The following is a 24,335-nucleotide window of genomic DNA, read 5'->3' on the forward strand; positions in this document are numbered from 1 at the left end:
GAGGAGGAGGAGGAGGAGGGTATATTTAAGAAAAAAGAAAAACCCACAGAATTCCAGCCGATTATTCCTATGGCTGCAGATGCACATTAATGCAGCCGAGTGGGGGCACGGCTTTAGGCTGCAGAAAGGGCACACAGCTCCTTTTAACAAGCCGTTGTCTGGCTTGATCTTGTCACTCTGAAGAGGGCCATTCAGGGGTAGTCAAGCATCCGCCCTGAGGGGACAAAAGGGCCCAGGATATATACTGACTGCTCAGTTGCCTGTGGGCCTGGGGCCTTTGTCTAACCTTTCCTTAATAAACTTTTGGGGAGAGTTCATCAACCCACTTGAATAGCTGAGGGTCTCGTTTTCAGAGAGGAGGGGAAAAAAAACAGCAGAAGGCTGGAGTGGGTTTGTTGTTATTTTCTTTCTTTTTTTAAAGGCACATTCTCAACAAAAGGGGAAAGGGGGAGAGAGAGAGAAAAAAAGGGAGCCAGGGCCTGTAGACACCTCACTTTAAAGGGAAAAAGAACACACTACAAACCCCAAAAGGAGCTCAGACAAAACCGCTATTCATGCGCTGTGAGATTCCGCCTGCCTGCATTTACTTGTCTCCGGGCCCCAGAGCCAGTGCCTGGATGCTCAGCCTCACAGGACAGAGGGGAGATCTGAGAAAGAGATGGAGACCACAACAGCTTCTATTCTTTTTAGATCTGGGGGTCATGTGGTTTCCTCTACATCCAGCCGTGTTCTAAAAACTGGAGGTATCAGGATTAAAGGATAGAGTCATTTGTTCTCTAAGCAGTTTTTCCTTTTCTGTGTGTGTGGTTTTGTTTTGTTTTTTGTTGGCAGTTGTGGAGCTTGAACTCGGAGCCTGGGTGCTTGTCCCTGAGCTGTTCTGCTCAAGGCTGGTGCTCTACCACTTTGAGCCACAGCTCCACTTTCAGTTTTCTGGTGGTTAATGGGAGGTAAGAGTCCTACTTACTTTGCTGATGGCTTTGAAGCATGATCCTCAGATCTCAGCCTCTGACTAGCTAGGATCACAGGCATTGAGCCACCAGCACACAGCTCCTCCTTAGCTTTTTGCTCAAGGTTGGTGCACACTGTGGTGAGCCACAGCTTTACTTCTGGCTTTTTGGTGATTCACTGGAGATTAAAGGGTTTTACAGACTTTTCTGCCCAGGCTGGTCTCAAACGATGATCCTCAGATCCCAGCCTCCTGACGAACTAGCATTAAAGGCATGAGCCACCTGTGCCTGGCTTGGGGATTTTACAGACTCTGAATAATGAGTTGAGACCCGGAGGTCTCCAGCAGGAATCTGAAGTCCAGACTCCAGTGTTACCTTGTTACCAAATCCAGCCCTCAAGGTTCTAAACCACTCTTCACAACCACAATCATACCGGTTTACAGTAGCTGCATCATAAAATACACCAAACATTGTTCTAAATACACACCATTGTCCACCTGCCCAGCAAGAGGCGCCCTTCTTATGAAAACACCCATGTTGTAGGTGAGGTAAACTGAGGCAGCAAGTGGGCTAAGGAACAGGGAGAGTCAGCCCGGAGGGAAAAGCCAAATTCAAACTGAAGTCAGCCTGTGGAGCTATTGCCTCACCCCCCCACACACACACACACCCAACACACACTCCCTGCTGTACTGCCTTGGCTAAAAGGCAGAGTCAAGGAAGAAAGGAAGTCAGTGAACAAATGGATACCATTGCCGGCCCTACCAAGGCCAAAATGGGTCTCCCAGGGGCCGGTTCAGCTTTGGAGTGCAGGCTCCCTGACCCCCACGTGCACGCGCGCATGTGTGCACGCGCACGCGCCCCCCTCTCGGAATCTCCCCAGTGGCTCCAGTTCAATGTTTTACAGGCCTAATGAATGTTGACAAGTTCAATGAGTTTGTTTTAAAGAGGGGAGGGGGAAGCTGGTCAGGTTGAGATTTCCGAGTCAAATGAATTAGTGGAGGCCGCCAGACTTCGGCTGACAGGCCTGGAGCCCCCTCCCTGCCTCCTGCCAACTGTGGCCTGGAGCCAGGGACCCTGGGGGTTCCCCTCAGTGGGAGCCAGGTCCCACACCCGACACCAGGGACTCCAGAACCCTCTGAACAGCCTTTCTAGTGCCGGGAGGGGGGGCGGCCCTTGGCCGAAGCCTTTCTCTCCAATCCACAGTCCTTCCCCCTCCCTTAGCCCACCCCTGGTGGGGTTCCCCCTCCCCCCTTTCTCCTCCCCCACTGGGTCCCCACTGAGAAATTTGATTCAAACTCAGTTTGGCACTTTCTTTGCATATTGATTGCGTGTTAATTAAGTGGCTTCGCTGTGGAGGGGGCTTGCCACCTGCATTTCTAAACTCGGTAGTCATGGGTTGGGACCCGCCACAGCCCTCACTTCTGACCGTGGAATGTGGCATCCAGGGAGACCAGGCGGCTGGTGGCTGGGAAGGAATTGTGCCCTCTCCCACCAACAGCAGCCATCTTTTCGTTTTCTTTTTCGGTGAGTGAGGAGACGGGGAAGGAGTTGGCATAACCTCGAACAGCAGCAGACTTAAAATTACTCAGCATTGCCCAGTGTCTGGGGCTCACGCCTCTAATCCCAGCTACTCAGGAGGCTGAGACAGGAGCATCAGAAGTTCAAAGACAACCTGGAGAGAAAAGTCCATGAGACTCTTATCTCCAATTAACCACCAAAAAGCTGGAAGTAAAGGTGTAGCTCAAGAGGTAGACTGCCAATGCCCCCCCCAAAAAACAAAGGCAACTGAAAGATCAAGCCCCCTGCCCGAGTTCAAGTCCCAGTACCGACACACACACAAATTACTCATCATCAGGCCCAAATGAGAGAAAGCCTTAAGTGGCCCTGACCTAGGAGCTAGTATCGTCGGTTCAGCACTGAGCCCGAGCCTCACAGGAGATCAGGTTTCCCAGGGAAGGGTCCTCCTGAGCCCCTGGGTCATGGTGAGGTGGGTCCTGGATTCAAAAGCAGAGCCTCCACTGCCTCTTGCTCTAGTCCCATAATCTCGACCAAGTGACTTTACTTCCCTGCGTCTCAGTTCTCTCATCTGTAAAATCAGATGAGGATGGGGCTCACAAGGATGCAAACCCTGTGTTAAGTCCAAGTTTATTGTCTGAAGGGCATCCTGCTCCTCCCCCGCCCCCCCCTCTTCCTCCTCCTCCTCTTCACTAGTGATCAAACCCAAGGACATGAGTATTCTAGGCTGCTGCTCAAACTCCTGAGCTACACAACAACCCCATTTCTCACTGATAGTCTGGCAAATTAGTACAGGTGATTCAGTCTCCCTCCACCCCCCATTCATTTCTTCTACTAGTCCAGGCAGCCTGTGACAGCCTCTGGTGGCACCAGTCACCTCAGCTCTCACAGGAGGAAGAAGAGAAAGACCTTACTTACATCTGAGTGCTATGTATACAACATGGCTTCAAACTCCCAGTCCTCCTGCCCCAGCCTCCTGAGCGCAGGATTATGTTGCTGGTGTTTGCCATCTACTTTGTCAAACACAGTTGGAAACTGACCCACTCCAGGATGAGGGTCACAGCACCCAGTTGGGATTTGGAGGTTTCCCAGCGCTCTCTCTCTCTCTCTCTCTCTCTCTCTCTCTCTCTCTCTCTCTCTCTCGCACTTGCTCTTCATGTAAGTATTTACTGGTAGTTTCCCCCACACCCCTGGCCTCACTGTCCCCTAATCTCTGGTCTGAGGTGGTATTTGTGTAGAGTTCACTCCAGCGAGAATTTCTATACAGGGGCTGTTTATCCTTCCAGCTGGGAGCATGTGGCAGGGGTGGGGGAGGGCCGGGGCTGGGTCACTGGAAGCCAGGCGGGCAGATTGTGGCCTCTGCCTCTCTGGACAGGGCTCTGTGTTCGTCCAACCATTTCTTCACTTCCTAGGTCTTGCATTGTTCAGGGCCGCAGCCAGCTGCCGGCGTTAATCTTTGGTGTGTTTTGCAATCCGGAGAAAGAAAGGCCCTCGTGTGATGGGGCCGGGCGGGGGGCCCAGGAATGGGCAGAGGTTAGCATCTGATTACACACAGGGCCCGTGAGGACAGCAGTGGAAACGCACGCTGGCATTTAAACCTTTTGTTGTCACTTAAACTTTCTCTGGGGAGCAGGGAAGACGGCTGAGCCATGAAAGCGGCCTCCTCTCTCTTCCTGGCTCAAACGCAGACTCCATGTCTCTGCTCTGAGCCTGGGTTTTACTCTCTCTGTGAAATGGGGACAGATGCTTGACCCGCATATGTAAGTGTAGCTAGCCTTGACCCCACACACATCAGCAGCAGCCACACACCCCAACTGCTCACCCAGCCAGCGCGCCCAAATATACAGCCATGCCAGCCTCTGCCCCCATTCCCACAAAAGGACCAATCGTGCCTCATCTCTGGCTCCCCACAAAGGACCTAGCAATATGCAGGTGTACACAGCCTAGCCGAAACGAGGCTGGGTATGGTGGCACCCATGTGCAATCCTAGTTACCTCAGACACAGGGGCAGGAGGATCACAAGGTAGAGGCCACCTTGGCAAAAGTTTAAACAAAAGGGCTGAGGGTGGCTTAAGTGGCAGAGTACCCGCCTTGCATGTTCGAGAACCTGGTGCTAGTACCCCATCAGAGAAAAAGATCAGCAAACTCTGTCTGTCTGTCTGTCTGTCTGTGGTGTGCGCACGTGCGCTGGTCCTGAATCTTCAACTCAGGACCTGGATGCTATCCCTGAGCTTTTTCACTCAAGGCTGACACTCTACCACTGGAGCCACAGTTCTACTTCTAGGTTTTGTTGATGCTTAACTGGAGATAGAGTCTCACCAACTTTCCTGCCTGGCTGGCTTTGAATCTTGATCCTCAGATCTCAGCCTTCCAAGTACCTAGGATGACAGGCATGAGCCTGAACCCCCCATGCCTGGTTTCTTGATGGATCTCCCAAGATTGGGATCTTGGGCGTCTAGGGGCAGAGCCAGTGGGTCAGGTGAGACAAGGCAGGGGAAGCATAGCATAGCACACGGCAAGAGGCGACCAGGTGGAGTCTGAGCAGAGAGGGTCTTGCCTGGCTGCACCTCTCTGCGGCAGGATTTGCTGGCTCCATTCCTACAGAGTACTCAACCTCGCATTTGTCACATCCTCAGGCCACAAATGACTATTGTCCTAGGTAAAAGACACTCTGGCAAGTCTCTGGTCAAATAGCACCTCTTCCTCCTCCAGGCAGGCTTCCCTGAACCGTGGGACTTCTCACTTCCAATAACAGTTCCCAGTCCCATCTGCCATCTGGGGATCGCTGCTTGGCAGACTGGTGAATTATCTCCCCTACTGTGTCAGCAGCTCATGAGGTCAGGGCTCACACCTGCGGCTCCCCCTACCCTCCACCCCTGCAACCCTGTTTGGGGTACTAGGAAGAGGCAGGTAGGGAAATAAAATAGCCATTCTAAATGTCACCTTCTGGGGGCCACTGGGTTGGGGAGGAGGGAGAGGGAGGACAACCCTGTCACAGGTGGAGGCAGCCAGCTGGGATGAGGGATGTGGCTGGGGGGGGGTCTCCTCCCCACCCCCTCCCCACTGCCTGTGCCCCTCCGGAATGTGGCTCCTGGGCTTCAGCCCAGAAGCCCAGCCTTTCTGCCTGTGGCCTAGGACTCTGCCCCCCCCCCAGGAGGCCTCAACTACGGCTTTACCTGGGTGTTAATCCCCAACAATTCCCTGGGGCCTGACCCGGAGTCAGCCTCCAATTCTTGTCCTGGGTCTAATTAAGTGCCTCAAGTCCCACTTCCCCTTTCAAACCCGGCTGCTATTCTCCAGGCAGCAGGTAAAGCCCCAGCCCACTGCTTTGAAGCAAAGGAGGCCGGAAGCCCCTGGCAGGTGCATGAAGGGAGGGGGGAGGAGCCGGAGGGGAGATGAGGGCCCTGGAGGGGAGGGAGATGGAACCAGGAAACTGAGCCCGGTGAAGACAAACACCTGAACCTCTGACTTTACCTTTCTGAGGGCCCCTGAGCTCTGGGAGATTCAGGGAAAGTTAAGACTATCGTTCAAACTAACACGCATGAGGTCCTGGGTTGGATTTTCAGACTCAAAAAACAAAAAGCAAAAGGCAAGAAACCTAAGGGAAATACACATACTCGTCGACACACCATGACTGAGAACTCTGAGGTTCATAGACATCCTTTAAAACCTCTATAGTTCTAGGTAAGCTGTCGCCATATGCTTCCTGTTATGTATCTGTGCAGGTCTAGACTGACAACGGATAGGCAGACAGACATAGATCCAGCCATGTGCAGATTCTTCTAGACAGCTGTATTTTCCTGAGCCCGGTAAGATCATTCATTACTGGAGATAGATACAAATCCTCAAGTTTCATTTTTTATGGGCTTTTTATTCTTTGAATGGTTACAAGTCATTATCTTTGACAGCCAATCTTTCCAAAATCACAGGAGGAAAAAGAAAAAAAAAACAACAAAACATCTATGCCTTGAGTCTTTCCTGAGGGAATGTAAACCATACGTTTGGCTGGGGAAGGTGGCACCTTGCAAATCTTTATGGGTCATCTATCCTCCCCCAATTCTTCTCAGGTCTTTTACCTCATGAATTACCTATTTCTTCTTTTAAACCTGTGTGTGTGTGTGTGTGTGTGTGTGTGTGTGTGTGTGTGTGTGTGTGTGTGTGTGTATGCTTTAACTCCCACTTGGGATCTTTTTTGCTCAGTGCTAGCACTTGACCACTTGAGCCCGGCTCACATGCTAGGCACTTTTTCTTTATTGTAGTTCATTGTAGCTTCTGTGACCTCTCCATCCCCATTGGCTGGGTATTGGAAAAGAAGGCAGGGGGAAGCTAAGGCCCTGTACTCAGGACCCCAGTGTGATAGGGCTGAAGGCTCAGATTGGAAGGAGAAGGCCCAGAGACCATCAGGGACAAAAGACAGTGAGGCTGGGCGCCCATGGTTCATACCTGTAATCCTAGCTACTTAGGAAGCGGAGATCTGAAGTTCGCAGTTCAAAGCCATATCAGGCAGGAAAGTCCGTGAGACTCTTATCTCTAATGAACCTTCAGTAAACCAAAAGTGGTGCTGTGTGTGGCTCAAGTGGTAGAGAGCTCACCTTGAGCTGAAGAAGTCAAGGACAACACCCAGGCCCAGAGTTCAAGCCCACAACTGACCAAGGTTGGGGGGTGGGGGGGAAGGACAAGCAGAAATCTGTTGTCCTAAGCATGGTCTCTGGCATATTCGACACTCAACAGGACTGGTGACAGTAATAAAAGACAAAGACTCAAGCCGTGTACCGGTGGCTCATGACTGTAATCCTAGCTACTCAGAAAGCTGAGATCGGAGGATCTTGGTTCAAAGCCTGCCTGGGAAGAAAAGTCCACCAGACTCCAACTAACCACCAAAAAGCTGGAAGTAGAGCTGTGGCTCAAGTGGTGGAGCACCAGCCTTGAGTGCATAAAAATCTGAGACAACATTCAAGCCCTCAGTTGAAGCTCCAGTGTGTGTATACATATCAGTGTATGTGCACATGTGTGCATGCATGCACATACATGCACACACACACACACAGACTCAGTAAGCTTGGAAGAATGCTCCCTCAAAGCCCCTGACGAAACAGCCTGTGAACTGAATCCCAGTTCTAACTGCTTGGGTTTGTTGTACAACCCTGAAGACCTTTCCTTTCTTTGGGGTTCCATTTCCTTTTTCCGTAAAGTGGGGGTGTTGCACTAGACCAGTGGCTCTCAGGAAGAGTGACCATCAAATGATGGTCCCAAATGATGACCCAAAGCCTCTTCTCCCAGATGTCCCCAATCCAGAAAAGAGCTTGAGCTTTTCAATTTTTTCCAAAAGCCACTGTGTAGCTCTGGGAACACAACCCTTTGCCCTGCTTGCCCAGGGGTTTATCTCCCTCCTTCTAGAACCATCCCAGGAGAGCCTTCCAAAGGAGCTACACTGACAGGTTCCCCAGAGAGGCCCAGAGAGGGTGCTGCTTCTCCCCCACCCCATCATCACCCAGCAAGCTGGGCAGACACTCAAAAGGCAGACATCAGAGTAGAGACTGACCAGCCTGGGAGAAAGTTCCTAATCAGGGGGATGGAAGGGGAGGAGAGCCATCACTTGTCACCAGATAAGCAGTATCACCTTATCTCTGAAGACCAATAAGGGTAGCCTGGGGCTCTAATTCTAAGTGTAAACAGAGCTTCTCCTCCCCCTCCCACAGAGTAGTCTCGGGATAGCCACGATCCCTACCTCTCCCTGGGGACAGCGCAACCTAGCCACAGGGAAACAAGGCTGGCTCTATTTCTCCTCCTCCACTGCATACCTGCCCACCAGACTCTCAGACCTCTGAGGGATGTCCTTCCAGAAGCTTCTGCTCAGAATTACAAGCCTCCACCCAACACAGTTTGGCAACCCCACAGGGCTGAGCCTGCTGGTCCCAGTGCAGACAAAAGGACCTGGGACAGACAGACAGAGGAGAGGCCATCCAGAATGACTCAGCAGGCCATGCTTAAGGAGAGGGCCTCTGCATGGACCAGAGGTTGGAGAATCTGAGTTCCACTTCCAGCCACTGACTGGACCCCTGGGGGGGTGCCATTTCCCCCTGGGAGTGAAGATGAATTTCTAGGGCTGATGGATGGATGGATCTTTCCCAGAACCATCGGTCAAGTCCAAGACCCCAGAAGGTCCTGGGTGTGCTCAGGGTATGGGTGGTAATAGTGATGCCGTAGTCTCCACACCACAAGACTGAGGATGCGGGGCTCATGAAGAGTTAGGGAGGACCTGGACAGCAGGGCCAGGCTGATCCCCTTTCTTACTGCCTCTCTGTTCCTCCCTACCCCGCCCAGCTCAGTGGAACGGGACTTGAAAGCAAAGACTTGAAAACAGGACTTGTAGGGCAGGAAACACAAAGGATTGTATTTCACCCATGCCCTGTCCTCCATCCAGCTCCTTCCTCTAGACCTAAGCGTTTCCATCCATGAAACAGGCAGCTGATGGCCCCCCTCCAGGACCCCCGCCCAGAAAGACAGCCCGTGCAGCACGGAGCCTGGGAACGATCCTCTGCCTCCCCAGCCCCTCTGTACCTCTCCCTGCCTGGGTGTGTGTATATGGAGGGGTGTCACCAAAGCAACCTTCACACCTTCCAGAACCTTCCTGGCTATTATACCTTTAGAGCTCCCCAATGCTTTGGGAGTAAGTCCTCATTCCTGAGCTCTTCCCCTTGATGAGCCCCTAACCTGGATCCTGGAGGAAGGGGGGCGGGCTTCTCCCCCAGTCTGGTGCCCCCAAACCATGACTTTCCAACAGCCGTGGGCTGAGTGGGCAAACAGGAGAGCAGGCCCAGGCAACCCCCCCACAGGTACCCCCCTCCCGAATGAAGGCGAGGGTGAGGGGGCAGCTGGAGTTGGGAGGGAAGGCGTTGGGGTGGGGTGTTGTGGGTCACCGAGCCCTGTCAGCCTCCTTTCTACCCGAAGGGTGCATGCAGCATTTTGGATCACCAGATAATGTTCACCCCACCTTCCCCGCCCTGCTGGCCAAAGCCACCTCAGCCACCAACCAGGACTGGGAGGCCCCTCCGCTGACCACAGGTCAGTGACCAAGGCCCTCAGTTGGGGTGATTTTTGGAGACCTCTGTAGCCAACGTCCTGGGCTTACAGTGGAGGAAAAGACGAGGTGTCCCGCTCCTTCCCTCTGACTGCCCCCCCCAGCAAATCATCAACTCCTGGAGGGGGGGGGGGGACAGGCCAGCTCCCTGCTCCTCTCTGTCCAGGCTGGCTTGGGGAGGAGGGTATAGCTGACCCAACCCCGGCTCCAGCAGCAAGCCCTCCACCGCCCGCCCCTGACTGGGAGCCCGGTTTTGTTGTGGGTTTTGTGCAGCCGTTTTGTCCCGGCTCCCCGCCCCTCGGCGGCCCCCGGCGTGCGGCTCTTGACTTCATCCACTAAGTCAATAGCTTGGCTCGGGCAGCCTGCTCTCCCCCCTCCCCATCCCCGCACCGCCCCCTGGTTTTCTTCTCAGGATAATGGGGGCTCTTTGTGGCCTAATCAGCCTCCTGAGGGGCCAGGAGGCCGGGAGCGTTTCCCCCCCCCCAGGCCCGTCGGCTGGAAATGAAAGCTGGATTAGGCCACGCCACCAGGCATTCGCCCTTCAAAGCCCCTTTTGGGGGTTTGGTTACTTTATTTCTAAAGTTGTTTGTATTTCTAAAGTGACCATTGAGGCCCAGGCAGAGGCTGGCCGTGGGGAGGGGGGGACAGCCCGGAGGAGGAGCCCGTCAGGGACCCAGGGATCAGCTCCCAACCGCCTTCCTGCCCTCCTGATCTCCCCATCCAGATAGGGGTTCCGTCCCCACCCATCTTCTAGGGAAACTGAGACTCGGGGCCTGGAATTTGTCGTACAAGGTTGCGATCACTCCCAGACGCCAACCCTGGCCAAGCAGGGAGAACGAACAACCTATTGGGGGAGGGGGCGGCTGGGGCCACAAAGGACCTGTGCCCTCTCTCTCCTGGTCGGACCCTCAGAGCTGCCTGGGGAACTCCAGGATATAGCTTGAAGGGAGGGGGAGGGGGACGACATTCTGAATGAATGCTCTTAGTACCTTCCTGTGAGGGAGCTTTAGGGCCATTTGAGAAGAAAGTGCTAGAGCAGGGGGTTTTTTTAGGGTTTTTTTCTTAGGGTTCCCTCTAAATATCTCTTAACAAACCCCACCAATGTGAGTGTGTAGCAGTAGTTCGGAATTGTCTCTGGTGGCTAGCTAGTGCAGGTGGGGTGGGCATTTTGAATTTTGGCATTGGATGGGGGGGGTAGTTCGAGCCCTCCACAAAAGGCTTCCTCCAGTTCTGCCCCCTCTCCATCCACCAACCCCTGCTGGAACATTCTCTCCCCCGCCCCTCTGGTTTTCTTGGATTCCCAAAGGGGACTTCAGTCAGGGTGGGGGCTAGGACAGGGCAAGGATGGGGAAGAGAGTTGGGATTCGGAACTGTTTCTTCAGACAACCCAAACTATTGCTGGTAATTCTAGGGAGCTTTGAAGGTGATTTGTAGCCCAGATAAAACCCAGTGTGGACTTCAAGACCAGTCTGAGCCCAGATCCAGGATCTTGTGCCACGTGAATCTGTCCGTGGCCACCTCACCCTCCTAGGACAGCTTCCCAGCTTCCCCCATCCCCTGAAGACCCGGGTCTGATTTTGAACTCACAGCCCTGCTTGTCTGCCCCTGCCCTGTGTGCAGGGGGTTGGAACCCTGGAGGAGGCCGGACCAGTGCAGCCCTCCATTGGTCTATTGCGGGGGGGGGGGGCTCTCACTAAGTTCGGGTGCCACAGAAAGAATCTCAGAAAAGTTGAGGGTGGAGTTTTTTGTTGTTTGGGGTTCCCCCCCCAAGCTTACTTCTTCAGCCTGCCACCCCACCCCTTTTTCTGTCCGAGTGAGGCCCCTTTGATCTCTGGTCTTTTGGTGTTGTCAGACAAAGAGTCCACTGAAGGCGTGAGGCTCCGAGTCCCCCTCACTCAGCCCAGCCGCTCTGCTCCTCCCTCCTCTGCCTCCACTCCAGACCTCGAGCAGCCAGGCTGCGGCGGCTGCAGCCTGTGTCTCAAGAGGTCAGCTTGGGGGCTTCCTACCAAATTTAGCCCCCGCCTCAAAAAACACTCTGCTGTGTGCTTACACACACATACACACACACACACACACACACACACACACACACACACACCATCCACAAACCCAAACAAGACACATCTTGTTGATTCCTGTGTTTATTTTCTGTCTCAGCCACTTGGCTCTCAACTTCATTTTGATTCTCAGCTGTTCCTCAGCCCTCTCGCCATCATACCTACCTGGTCACCTAGCCAGCCTGGGCTCCATCTAACTTTACCAAATGAATGAAGAACTTAGCCACACAGATTTAGCCCCAGCGGAATTCTCCCCCCTCCCCCGCACACATACACACACTTATTTTTTGGTGTGGTGCAGACAAAAGGGAGACACCGCGTACAGTGCTTCTCTGGGCCTATAGATTACCTCCGGAAGGACCCTTCTCCATCACTAAACTCTGAGTAGAGGTGGGGGGGGCACAGCCTCTTCTGGAAAGTGGAGGTAAATATGCTCCCTGCCCACCCCCCCCTGCCCAGCTCAGGAACCTGATGTCTCTCTCAGGTAATACTGCAGGTACCAAGAAATGCAGATGATATGGGGTTCTGAAGGAGGCCTAACCCCAAGAAACTCAAGGGCCCCCTTTATAATATCTGCTAGCCATGGTGTGTGCGGGATTGGGTTTTGATTTTTTAGTGTTTTACCTGATTTGGAAATGAGTTCAGGATACCCCCCATGCCACCCTAGCACACCCAAGGATCGGAAGAACGTTTGTGTTACTCCAATTCTCTTGCTTGCTCAAGGGGAGAAACTGAGGCTCAGACAGGCTGAATAAGTTGGTTCCTGGGTCCTCATCCACCCATACAGAGGGAGGAAAGCAAGGACTATTGGCCTGTGGGGAGAGCCGTGGGTGGAGCCCTAATAAGCTTTCCGTTAGTTGCCTGCCCACCGTAGGGAACACCAAGCCCAGGAATAGGGGCTGGAGCCAGGGGACGGGGGGGGGGTGGGGGAGGTAGCCTGCACTCAGTTCCTTCTCAGTGGTCACAACTTTTCATAGCCAGGCTTGTTAAACCAGACAGATAGGACAGCATGATGCCTGGTGCCCCCCCCCCCGCGAATCCCTGCTGAAATGTGTCGTTAGGGGACACCCTGAGCAAGGGCTGCTGCTCCTGTGCCTGGCACACAAGGCTAGGGGGGGCTCCTTGAGTTGGCTTCACTCCCGCCCCCGCCGGGCCCTGATCATTCGCCTCTAATTAAGCAGCCGATAGCCAGGCCGCGCTGTAATATGATAAGTGCCTTTGTGCCAGTGTCACCAAAAGCGCTGGGGAGATGCAGTCAGGGATCAAAAGGGTGATGGTGCTTCTCCCCCCTGCCCCCCCTGCCACTGCTAGCCTGCTTGCAGGCTCACCCTCTCAGCCCCAAGCACTTTTGGGGAGGCTCTACTCCACTCTCCCAGATGCCGGGTCCCAGGGCCAGCAGGTCGGGGATGTGGTAACCGTGCCTTTGTCCTTTGCCCAGCTACTTGGGCGCCTCCAGCACCCTCCAAGCTTCTCAGTGAGCTCAAACTCCATGCGCGCGGCTGCTCCCTCCGAGTACCTGTGCATGCTCTCCGAAATCTCTCCTTCCACCTCTGTGGTCACTGGCTCTGTGCTGTCCCCCCCCCCGCCCTTGGTCTGCACCCCTCCAGCCCAACAAACTTCCCAAAGCCCTGGCCACCAAGCCATAGAGTGGCTCCTTGGCTGACCTGCAGTCTCAGAAACCTGCCAATTCGCGCCAATGGACCTGAAGACCTTTGTGGGGCCTCCTGGACTCCCCCTTACAGATTCACCCCGGCTCTACTGCCCCCACAGAGGACCAGGCACACCCATCCCAGTGTCTTTTCCAGAACTGTATTTGGGGTGCACACACCTTCCCCCTTGGCCCGGTTAGCAGATGCTTTTTCCTCTTCCCCAGGGTCTGAAGTTCCTTCCACAGCTAACCACCCTCCTTCACATCCGTTTCCCCACACCCCTGCCCCTGGCCCCCACCTCCCCTTTGCCCTCGACCCCTTCTCTTCCTGCTCCAGGCCCCTCCCTTTCCCAGGCTAGGGGTTCCCCCCTCTCGGGGCTAGCCTCTCCTCCACCCTACTTTGTTTGAAGTTTTGGAGAGATCGATCTGCTAAAGGCGCAGTTTCCCCTTTAGGTCACCGTTCTGCCTTGATTCGATTTGGAAGGCGAGCTCCCCTCCCTCCTCCCACCCGACCCCAGCGGGGCTGAGCTTCCCCCTAGCCGGTCAGCAAGCACTGACCCCACAGCCACCTTCTTCACTCGTCCAGCCAGAGTTGGGAGGGGAAGAGGAAAGGCCCAGCACAGCGGACATTTCGGAGGGCACCCAAGTCGCCCGGTGGCTGGACACTCAGCCTGGCTCCGGAGGAGTTTCCTAATTACCCCATTAGTTGGCAGTGGGTGGGAAAGTTATTCTTTTGGAATTCCTGGAATGTACCCCCCCTCCCTGGTCCTGGCCTTCAAGGCCCCGGGACTCAAAGAGCCACCCCCTTTGGGGTGTCTCTCTGTACTGGAACCTTCTTGCTGAGAAATTTCCTTTCTGGGCGGGTTGCCTCTGGCTCCTGGTTCAGAATCTTGGAGCAGAGGCAGGGACCTGATACATTTCGTGCTGGTACCATTCCCCCCCCTCCCCCCCCCCCCCACCTTTGTGGATCATGATTAAAAATAATGGTAAATAGAAATTCCAAAAAGGTAACCGGGAAGCAAATCTCATTTGCTCAGCCCTCTCTCTATAAAAAGTATATGTTTTCTGTATATCATTTATATATCATATAATGTGTGAAGACTATCAATTTCAGAAAGATATTTTCTTTTTTTAAATAAAAAAGCCCCCAATAATCACCTTACTGCTTTAAGGCTACTGTTATATGTGCTTTTAAATCCTTCCATGTAAATTCCAGTGAAAATTTGGAAAGCTGTGGCAAGGGAGGGGGCGCGGGTGGGGGGGTTAATCCGGGTTTAATGCTGGGATGCAGTCTTGGGGACCCGGGTTGCTCCGACTGCCTTATCTCCATCCAACATTTGAAACGCCCATATTTTACCCAGCCAAATAGCTCGGAGAGCGGCGTAGATGGCTGTCTTGGTCGCGCCTCAGGAAAATGTGTTATTAATATCTAAATAACTTCCCAGTACTGTCTGGTAAATCTCTCCTCCACCATTTCAAATGATGAATTCGTTTGATGTCTTCCCCTAGCCTCATTCTTCAATGTCTCTCCTCTCTCTCTCTTTCTCTCTCTCTCTCTCTCCTCTCTTCTTAGCCAGGCTTATTTCAAACTGGTAAATATCTAATTCCCTTAACTGCTGTGCCAGGCACACGAGCCTTTTAGGTACCAACACCGACGCACGGCGGTGCATGCCCCAAGGTAAACAGCATGCCCTTGCATGAGGGTATTTGGAGGGACCCTACTAGTTTTCCACCACCCTGCCGTCTGGAGGCCCGGTCTGGCTCCCATCCTCATCCCCAGAGCTCATTCCTTTTCCTTACACCCCCCCCCCCCAGGACCTTCTCCAGGTTCCATGTGGAATCCAGGGAACACCAAAACCCACGGCTCTTTGGTGCACTCCCAGCTCCCCCCCCCCATCTCCACCCCGCACAACCCTCCAACGGTCCCCCCCCAAGCTCTCCTGGGTGGATAATTAGGCGCTGTGAGCGAGCGTGTCAGCGAGCGCGAGCGAGCAGGCGAGTAGTTCTCCCTTGTTTCAAGTTTGTTTGCTAATGTCTTCTATTAGATTATGCTCCTTCATTCCCCCTCCAACCTTATCTCCTTCTGTCTCTTCTCCCCTGGCCCGTCACACTCGATTTAGGCACGAGTTTATCTGGCAAACAGTTTGCCGACTTTTATTTACCACGGGTTCTGGGGCTGCAAAGCACACTAGCGCCAGTGTTTGCTTTTGTTAATAGTTATCTTCTTCTTGTTCTTTAGTGTCTGCTTCCTCCGCCCCCCTCTCGACTTGGGTTGAGGGGGGGAGGGATAAAGAGAAAAAAGGGGAGTCTTGTCAGCTCCTTGTGGACTTGCGGGGGGGGGGGCCTCCGCTGGGGGTCTTCCTGCTGCTCCGCTTGCTCTACCCATCCCCCACCATTGCCTCTCCGGGGGCGCCCCCTCCCTCTCTCACCCCTTCCCTCCCTCCCTCTCTCGCTCTAGTCTCAGAATATCCACCGCCCAGAGCTGCCTAAAGCCGGGGACTTGCCTGACACTCCCCCCCCCATCTTCCTCCAAGCCCCCATTATGCGAAGCTGATCCTACTCGGAACAGCCTCAAATCCCGCCTGGTCTCTGTTTGATTAGATTGCCAACCCGGGGTAATCCTTTGATTTGGTGGAGTGTCAATTACCTTTCTCTAAACACACATTTACAGAACCGGCGAACTTGTTGGTTTAAATCAATGCAGATCGCTCTTGATAAATGGACTATCATGGTGCCCTCCGGAGCCCCCTTTCCCAAGGCCTTCACGCGCTCTCCTTCCAGGCCCCTCCCTCTGCCCCGCACTCACCTCGCCAATAAACAAAGTCCCTTCCAGGTGTGAAGCCAACGGGGGAAAGAAAAAAGTACCAGCTGAGGGGAGCCAGCCCCCCTTGCCTATTCATTCGCTCCCCGGAGCCTAATTAAATTTGGCAGATCCGTGTACACACAATCAAAACAGCTTCCTCCGGTGTAGCAAACCACCGAAAACCGCATTAGCAGCCCTCGCTACTGCCAAATTAAATTGTTTCCCACCTCCTTTTACAAGTGTCTAAAACCTGACACTTCGGGCTCTCTCCTCCTTCCCTCCTTTCCACTCCACACCTGTAAGTTTACTGCCTTAGCAAAGAAATTAAGGGGGAAAATGCAAAGGGAAAAAAACCAACTAGATCTGAAGCTCAGCGGTAGAACACTTGCCTAGCATGTGTGAGGTCCCAGGTTCGACTCCCTCTCCTGACCAAAAAAAAAAAAAGTTTATCTGTGATTTTGTCCTGGCCAGTCTTCTAACAGGCCTTTCAGACCCAGGAGATCTGCAATCCGCCCCCCCCCCGCTGGATTCTGTGATGCTCTTTGGTTTTTCTGACATAGAAGACAACAATTACCTTCTTCTTTCTCCTTTCCTTGCGCTCTCCTAACATTCTTTTTCTTCAGTATTTCATATTAATTGTAACGCACACAGTCCTCAATGCCAGGCCCCATGTCCAATCTGGTCAGCACTGGCTCCGATTTGAGCACCGTCAAATGCTGGGGGCTTTGTTGTTCATGATGTCTGTCACTGTCACTTTATTATTATTATTATTATTATTGTCTAAGTTAACTCCACCCTCAGCTCCCACCCGTGCGTAGCTTAACACCTTGCAAGTCCTCACTAATTTCCTCAGACTGGGATTTTTTTTTCCTTTTTTCTTTTCCTGCTCAGGTCCTTTCCCTGTTAGTTCCTGGGTCCTTCTAGCCTTTACTTGTTGGAGAAGGGAGTGAAGAGGAGAAGAATTTAAATCTAACAAGGTCCAGAACTGTCCAGGTGAGCAGCCGTTGGCCAGGACACCCCCCCCCCACACACACACACCTCTTCCTCCGCATCGGGTCGGTCGGTCGGAGAATTCTCACAACCAACAATCCTCATAACTCAGTCTTAACAAGGATAAGAGGGGGTGTGTGTGGGGAGGGGGGAACCCACGAACCGTCTCATGAATATCAGCCCAAGGGGAGCAGGAGTGAGCTGTTCAGAGATGAAAGTGCACAGAAATAAAAGCTCAATTTAATCTGCTTTAAAACCCTTCAACTTAACGTTTGTGCTTCAAACTCTCAGAGTGAGGACTGATTGCGGATAAATAGTTTCTTACCATGCCTGGAAGCTATTACAGCCCTCTCCAACACAGTTTCCCATTCAGCAGCCCTAGTTTTCATTACTAGCTCTAATAAGTCTTAACATTATTAAATGCCAAGCGGACGATAGGGAGGGAGACGAAGAAGAAATAAAAAAAAAATCGGACTCAGGGAGGGATCTCTCTTTAGCGCTTAAAGAGGAGAGCTCTTAAACCCTTCTTTGGTGGCTCCCCGCCACGAGAAGGGGCAGCCCCTGGAGAAAGCATTTGTCAAAAGCCAAGAGACCAAAACAAAGTTGTAGGGGTGCCCCGCTCCTGCTGCTCTGCCCAAGGGGTAGCCCGGCCTCTCCCAGCCCGCATGAACAGCTCGGGTGGAAGCTGGAAGGACTTTATACCTCTAACTTCACCACGCAACTGATGTCTCTCGGGCTGGGGTGGGGGGTGGCAGGGAGAGGAGATTTAACCAAATGCCCAATGGCAGGCCAGCACTCAAACATTTGTCCACAGATGGGCAGAGTGCTCCTGCTCATCTAGAACCAGTCACTTCCAGTCATCCCACGGCACAGACCGCACTCAGGGGTCTTTTTTTTGGTGTGTGTGGGGGGGGATCCAAGCCTCTTGACTCACGAAGGCAGACACCTATGTGACCAACTGGTTATACCAGGACACACTGCATACGGCCCTGGGCCCTGAGGACTCTAACCACGCCAGACCCCGCTGGCCTGAGATCTCGGGATTTCTGCCGCTCTCCAGCCCCGCAGGCCAGCCAGCCAGCCAGCCAGCCACACCTGTCTGGTCAGCCTTCCCCACGGGTCGCACACCGGCTCTACTTTAAGCCCCTGGGTCACTCGGAGTCCCCTGGTTCTCAGGCAGAGAAAACCTCTCTCCAGCGAAGCGGATCCTTTTTGCTGGAGTTTGTGAGCCCAGCCCAGCTCGGGAAGCGCCCCCCCCCCAAAAAAAAAACTCCCTTGTGTCAATGAATTCCCCCAAACCACATGTGCATGCCCTTTCTCTTCCCCTTCACCCTTTCTCTTCCTTTTCGCAAATGAAATTGACTGGCATGTGTTCCCCCCACACACACACATACACGCGCGTCTCTGAACGCAAACCTTCCCCTTGGGGTAACTCTCTGAGGAGTGGCGGGTGTACATTATTCATCTAGATAGCATCATGTCCACACGCTGTCACTTGCATTAAAATAAAATAAAATAAAAGTAGCAATCTCTTCTATGCAACTGAAATAAACATCTCTCTTCCTCAGGGGTACTAGAGCTCTGGGCCAACCTGTCAAGCTGAGGGGCTACTGGGCAGTACAGGGAGGGGGCTGCCTCCTCCCTCAGGCTCCCCCGCCCCTCCCCTCAGACAGGCCCCGCACAGCGGGGTGCCAAGCCCGGCTCCCTCCCTTTCTTCTCTGGCCGGCCTTTTGTCCCCCCTTGGGACTGCCGCTCTTCTCAGGGCCCTGGATGTCAATAGCTCTGTTCTTCCCTAGCTAGCGCTGGGCTGTTTGGGCAGGGGGCTGCTGGGCGGGGGGGGGGGGGGGGGGGGGGGGGGGGGATAGGCTCCATTCCTGCCCCATGGGACTTGATGGGGGCTGGGCCTCCCTCTCTGGGAGCTGTGTTGGGAAGCAAGCTTTGTCAGTGAAGTTCATCTTCAAGGTTAGGAAGATTCTTGGAGAATCAAAGAAGAGATCTGGCCTCACTGCCCAGGGAGGCCAAACCTGGAGAAGCAAAACCTCCCGCCTTTTTCCAGAGTCACTGATTGAGAGCTTCCGAGCGAGCGCGTGTATCTGCTGTGTTGGCCTGCAGCTCCCCTCCCTCCCAGCGAGCAAGCCTTGGGTTCCTTTCTTTTCCCAGTCATTTTGGTGGTGTTGATGGGGGGGAGGGAGCGGGGTGCTTCCATTTTTGCTTCTCCCTGTCGGCCCCACTTTTCACACACTTACCAAGTCTCAAAGGGAACTCACAGGAGAAGGGGCAAGGAAGGGGAAAGCCTGTCCCTTCTCTCCCAAGAAACTTCCCCACTGTCCAGAAACAAAAGCACAATTCCCTTCCCTTGGGCTGAGAGGGGAGAAAAGAAAACAACCCACCATGTACCTTCCTAACAGAGTGGGGAGAGATAGTTGGTACAAGGCGAGAAATCCCCACAGAGGGCGCAGGGGGGGGGGTTACATTACGCAGGGCTCCGGTTCTCTCCCCTTCCCCCTGGCATGGGGCATAAGGCAACGAGGCAATCACCCTCGCAAGCACCCTCCTGTCTCCACCCCGCCCTGGCGCTCTGGCTAATTTTTATTGATTCCAGCGGTCAGTCAACTGTCAGGCTAGGTTTCAAGGGACCGTTTAGAGAGCGTGTGAGGGTCTGGCGAACAAATTCATTTAGGGAGCCCCGAGCAGCTCCTCCTTCCTCGCCTCCCTCCCTTCACCCCTGTGCCCAAGTTTCCTATAAATAATTGATCGACGACGCCAGGACTTGAAGCCAAGTGGCTCAGAGGGACACACACAGAGGTAGATCAGGCGTGCGCTGGGATTGCAAGCAGTCTGTACCGCGCGTGCTACCCAGCCGCCGCCATTCGCATAAAGTGGCCAAACGCGTTCCCCGCCTTTTCGCGCAATCAGAGACGTGGGCTCCGCACTCTGCCCCGGCTGGCAGAAGGTGCCCCATGGGGGCACTCCGGCAAAGCGTGAACTGCTCCCCGCTGCCACCCCTGTCTGTGCAGTTTTTCCACTCCGGGGATGGACCAGCGGCGGGTGTGAGCCACAGGCTCTCGCGCACACACGCTGCGCAGGAGAAACTGATGGCGGCCTGCGACACTTCCCTACCTTTGTCGCCCAGGATGCCGTCGATGCTGTGCTTGGCTTTTTTCTCCCCGTCGTCTTCCTTCTTGTCAGCGTCGTCGTCCTCCTCTTTCTTCCCGAACTTGATTCTCAGCACGCGGCTAATCGAACTCACTAAACCTCAGAAATTCAAAGGCAAAAGAACGGAGTATAAGTTGTTGGAGCAAGGAGGCCGGCCGAGGCCCAGGCACGGGGGGCGGGGGGGGGGAGAGAGCCAGCCAGACCCCTGCCCGTCCCCACGCAGGCTTCAAGAGTCATTTGTACCGATCTAAGTAGCCACTTTAGTGAAAGCGTGGTCACACCTGGGCACTCTTAAGACTTGGGTGCAGGCACTCTGCCTAGAGCATTCCGACAGGCTTCCTTGCACACCTGTGTGCATTCACACTCACTGCTTTGGGCCTCCCCAGGGTACCCCAACTCCTACTGCACCCAGCTCAGGTGTTGGTTCTGGTCTGGTATGCCTGGACACTAGAGGATGGTGTCCTCACGTCAGGGCAGCTGGGTTTGGAGTCTCCAAATTTGGGACCCACTGAAGGCTGACAGTGGCCAGAGAATGAAACAATGATTTTGAAACACCCTTGGGTATTAAACTCTCTTATGGCAGGTCTCCCCCGTCCCCCATCCCCAGTCCCCCCCCCAGCCACACCACTCTAGGCCACTTCTTCAAGAACACTCCTTGCCTGCCTTCTGGGTTAACTTTTTGTTTCCTTAACCTCTTGCCCTCTCCTCCTTCTTCTCTCTTCCTCTTCTTTTTCTCTTTCTTCCTTCTTGTCTCTCCTTTCTTCACTTTCTCTCTTTCTTGCCATCTTCCTTTCTGTTTGGATTTACCCCTAGCGCTACCGTCTTTGCCTTTTTTGTTTGCTTGCTTGATTTTCTTTCCAAGTTTTCTCCAAGTCCCCTGTTAACCACACCCTCCTCCCCTGCCCCCCCACACCTGGGCCCCAGCACAGGGGAGGGAGCCCAGGCCAGATCCGGGTCCAGGTCCGGGTCCTGGCAGGCCGGGCTGCAGCCGACTCAGCTGCCTTCTCACCTGAGGGCACCGTGCTGCGGTCGCAGTGGCCGTCCTTCAGCAGCCGGTCCCGAATCTCCCAGCTGAACATACCCGGATTCTCCCTCTTGTACTCCTCGATCTTCTTTTCCACGTCCGGGGTCGCCACCTGCTTCAGAGGTGCAGGTGGGAGAGTAGAAGGGGGGGGGACGGTGGAATGGGTGACGAAAGGAAGGGAAATACTTTTAATACCAACTTCTCAAGAACCCCTGAGCTAGACTAGAAGCTCTATTCTTGCAACATACCTGTCCCCAGCTCCCAGGATGGAAACTGGGGGTGGTGGGGGAGACGGGGAGATAATAAAATTAAACCTAGTTAGGGCCCCTAGCCACCCCCCATCCCATACAAGACTGGGGATAGCTCCCCTCACGTGGTGTGGCAATTCCAGGTTAGGACAGATATGTGGACAGAAGAGAAATGGGCCATTACCCCTGAGGTCATGGACAACCCAGACTCAATTAGCCATCCCTGAAAGCTCCAAATAACGGGGATGTAATGGGGGCAGCGGCACATCTGGAAGGCAGGGTCACCCTCCCGCTGTGCTGTCCCCAGGGAAGCACCTAGAAAACCCGGGGCTGCTGGATGTCACCGGATGCTGAAAGGGGATGAAGACTGGGTCCCCTGGCTAGGAAAGGCCTGTCTCCTCCGGCCTGGGTGGCAAAGACACTCACTCTGGGCTTGCTACCGCCGATGGCCCCAGGCCGGATGGACCCGGTCTCCTGGTAGCGGCAGAGAATCTTAGAGACGCAGCCGTGGGAGACCCGAAGCTGGCGAGAGATGACGCAGGGCCGGATGCCATGATGGGCCATCTCCACTATCTTGTGACGGATGTGATTGGGCAGGGGTCGCCCGTTGATGAAGACTCCGCCAAGCTGATTGACCCGGCCTTGGCCGAGTGGGGTGGACACTGGAGGAAAGAGGGAGAGGTGAGAGAAGAGGGCAGGTGAAGAGAGGGACACTGCACTCCCCCCCACCCTCTTCAGCCAGGTTTCAGCCCCAAGACCTCACACAGCAGATCTCCAAGGTCTCAATGCACATCTGGAGAAGCTGTGGCAGCTCAGAGACCCAGAGACAATTGTTCCAAGGCTGAAGAAGGTCTTTGCGGAACACAGAAAGGCATCCAGATCTATTGCGGGATCCCCTTCCTTGCTGCCCTCGAACTCCTGGCACCCAGCAGGGAAAGTAAACATACCTGGGCAGGTGTGTGTGTGTGTGTGTGTGTGTGTGTGTGTGTGTGTGTGCAAACACCCCAAGAAAGGAATGGAGAAGCTAAGGAAAAGGGCCAGGATGATGGACTCAGTGGAGTCTAGACATATCAGAAGCCATGGCTGTGAGTCCTCTAGACTGCAGCTTGGGATACAAGCCAATAACCAGTCAGGTGTGGCCCATCCACGGGTCCCAGACCACTGACTGACAGTCACAAGGGACCCATTTTATTTTATTGGTGGTTAAGCAGGACTGCTGGAGTCTTCGTGTTTGCAGAATTTACGGCGTCAACAGCAAGACTGTCCCATCCCAGGCCGGCTATCCTGCTAGGGCCACAGCCCAGGGGCTGGTGACATCATTCAGCCAGAGTTATCTCCTGGGGCACCTGACTGTCCTTTTGCTTCCAATCACTCTCCACGTGGGAATTTCGTTTTAGGATCATTTTGGGGGGTTGGTGAGGGGACACACTGTGTTGTACCAACCATACCCCGGGTTGGTCTCAGAAATCTGTGAATTATTCCTACCGGCTGTGCTGAAACACAGGCAGGCTAGAGTCTCAGGATGGAGGGGGGAAAAAACCAACCAAGAGGCCCCTGGTGTGGGCCGGGGAGTGGGAGTGGGGCGGGGGAGAGAGAAGAAGGCTGGGACGCCTTAATGCAAAGTCTACACAATTTTCTCGCAGAAGGTTGGAGAGGGAAGGAGGGGGACACCGGTGCACTTAATCCAGCTTCTATCCCCCTCCCCACTCCCAATTTAGGGACTGGCGGCGGCGGAGAACTGTGAGATTAGACCGATTTCACAGCCGCCCGGATGGAGGGAGCTGAAGGTATAATTGGAAGGGAGGAGGCGAGGACCGGCAGCGGTTCCTGCGGGGGTGGGGGGGTGCGCGCCCATCCTCGTTCTCCGATCCCCCCACCCCCACCTTCTCTTTGTAAAAGTCGGTGTCTGAAGACACCCTCGGATTTAATCAGAAATCGTGCGTCCCCGAATCAGAGTCACCCGGTCTCCGTGGCGGGCTATGCCATTAGCGCTGGAGAGCTCTCGAGAGCCCAACTTTATATTCAAGAGCCTCTTTAGCGACCAGCACTCGGCTCAACTCAGTATTCTGCGTCATGTTGGGCAAATATTGTTCTAATCCTCCGCGCCGTCCTCGGCCGCCTGCTTCACCGGCGGTGGCGGCCGGAGAGGCGCCCGCAAATCCCCGGGCTGCGCGCTCTCCCCGCCTGCGCGGCCGCTCGCGCGCACTTGATCACGGAGCCGCTCTCTTCGCCTCGCTCTAATTCAGGGGCCCGGCGCCATCTCGCTGCCCAAGGGGGGGGCGCCTCCTCCTCCTCCTCCCCCTCCCCAGCTCAGATCGCGGGCTGCCCGCCCGCCCACCCCCCCTCCCCGCCGCCTTCGCGCCCCTTCCCCAGGACAAGGAGGTGCGTGCGGTGGGGGGAAGCGGGGGTCCATCTTACGATTGCAAGAACAAGCAAAATAAATACATAGAAGCAGCATACACGTCTAACTACTTCTCTAGGAATTCTAGACTATTCTCCCCTCCCGTGCCTCCTTCGGCTACAGGCCCAAAGCTCTCCGATTCGTTTAAAAGAGAACAAAACCTCGGGCCGCCCGGGCCGCCGCCGTGCGCTCCCGGCCCCAGTCTCCAAGCCGGGAACCCGCCCGCTCTCCCTCCCTCTCGCTCCCTCCTCTGCCCCGTTCCCTTCCCGCCTGGGGCGCACGCCCGCGGAATCGGGAAGACCGCGTCCGCAAAGCGGCGCGTTTCCCCGGGTGTGCCCGGAGCCCGGCCTTCCAGAACGATCCGCTCGCTCGCTCGCGCGTCTCTCCCGGGAGACCCGCGGAGTTCCGAAGCCTCAGCGCACAAAGTTTGTTTTTTAATTGTTGTTGTCGTTGGTTTTTTTTTTT

General features: G+C 54.4%; 1 protein-coding gene across 3 annotated transcripts in view; it reads right to left on the reverse strand.

The window, feature by feature from the left end:
• The window catches only part of Pax7 (paired box 7), a 91,316-nt gene that overhangs the window by 66,295 nt on the left and 686 nt on the right, over nt 1-24,335 (reverse strand). For 2 of the 3 annotated variants that reach the window (XM_013033448.1, XM_013033455.1), the window contains exons 2-4: nt 21,896-22,131; nt 21,207-21,336; nt 20,162-20,290 (exon numbers count right to left, since the gene is read on the reverse strand). In XM_013033448.1, the coding sequence (XP_012888902.1) occupies nt 20,162-20,290; nt 21,207-21,336; nt 21,896-22,131 (495 nt within the window). Of the gene's footprint in view, nt 1-20,161; nt 20,297-21,206; nt 21,337-21,895; nt 22,132-24,335 lie in introns of all 3 variants that reach the window. The other variant, XM_013033443.1, reaches the window with a different exon arrangement.

This window comes from Dipodomys ordii, unplaced genomic scaffold, assembly GCF_000151885.1.
Source record: "Dipodomys ordii isolate 6190 unplaced genomic scaffold, Dord_2.0 Scaffold6, whole genome shotgun sequence".
NCBI lineage: Eukaryota > Metazoa > Chordata > Mammalia > Rodentia > Heteromyidae > Dipodomys > Dipodomys ordii.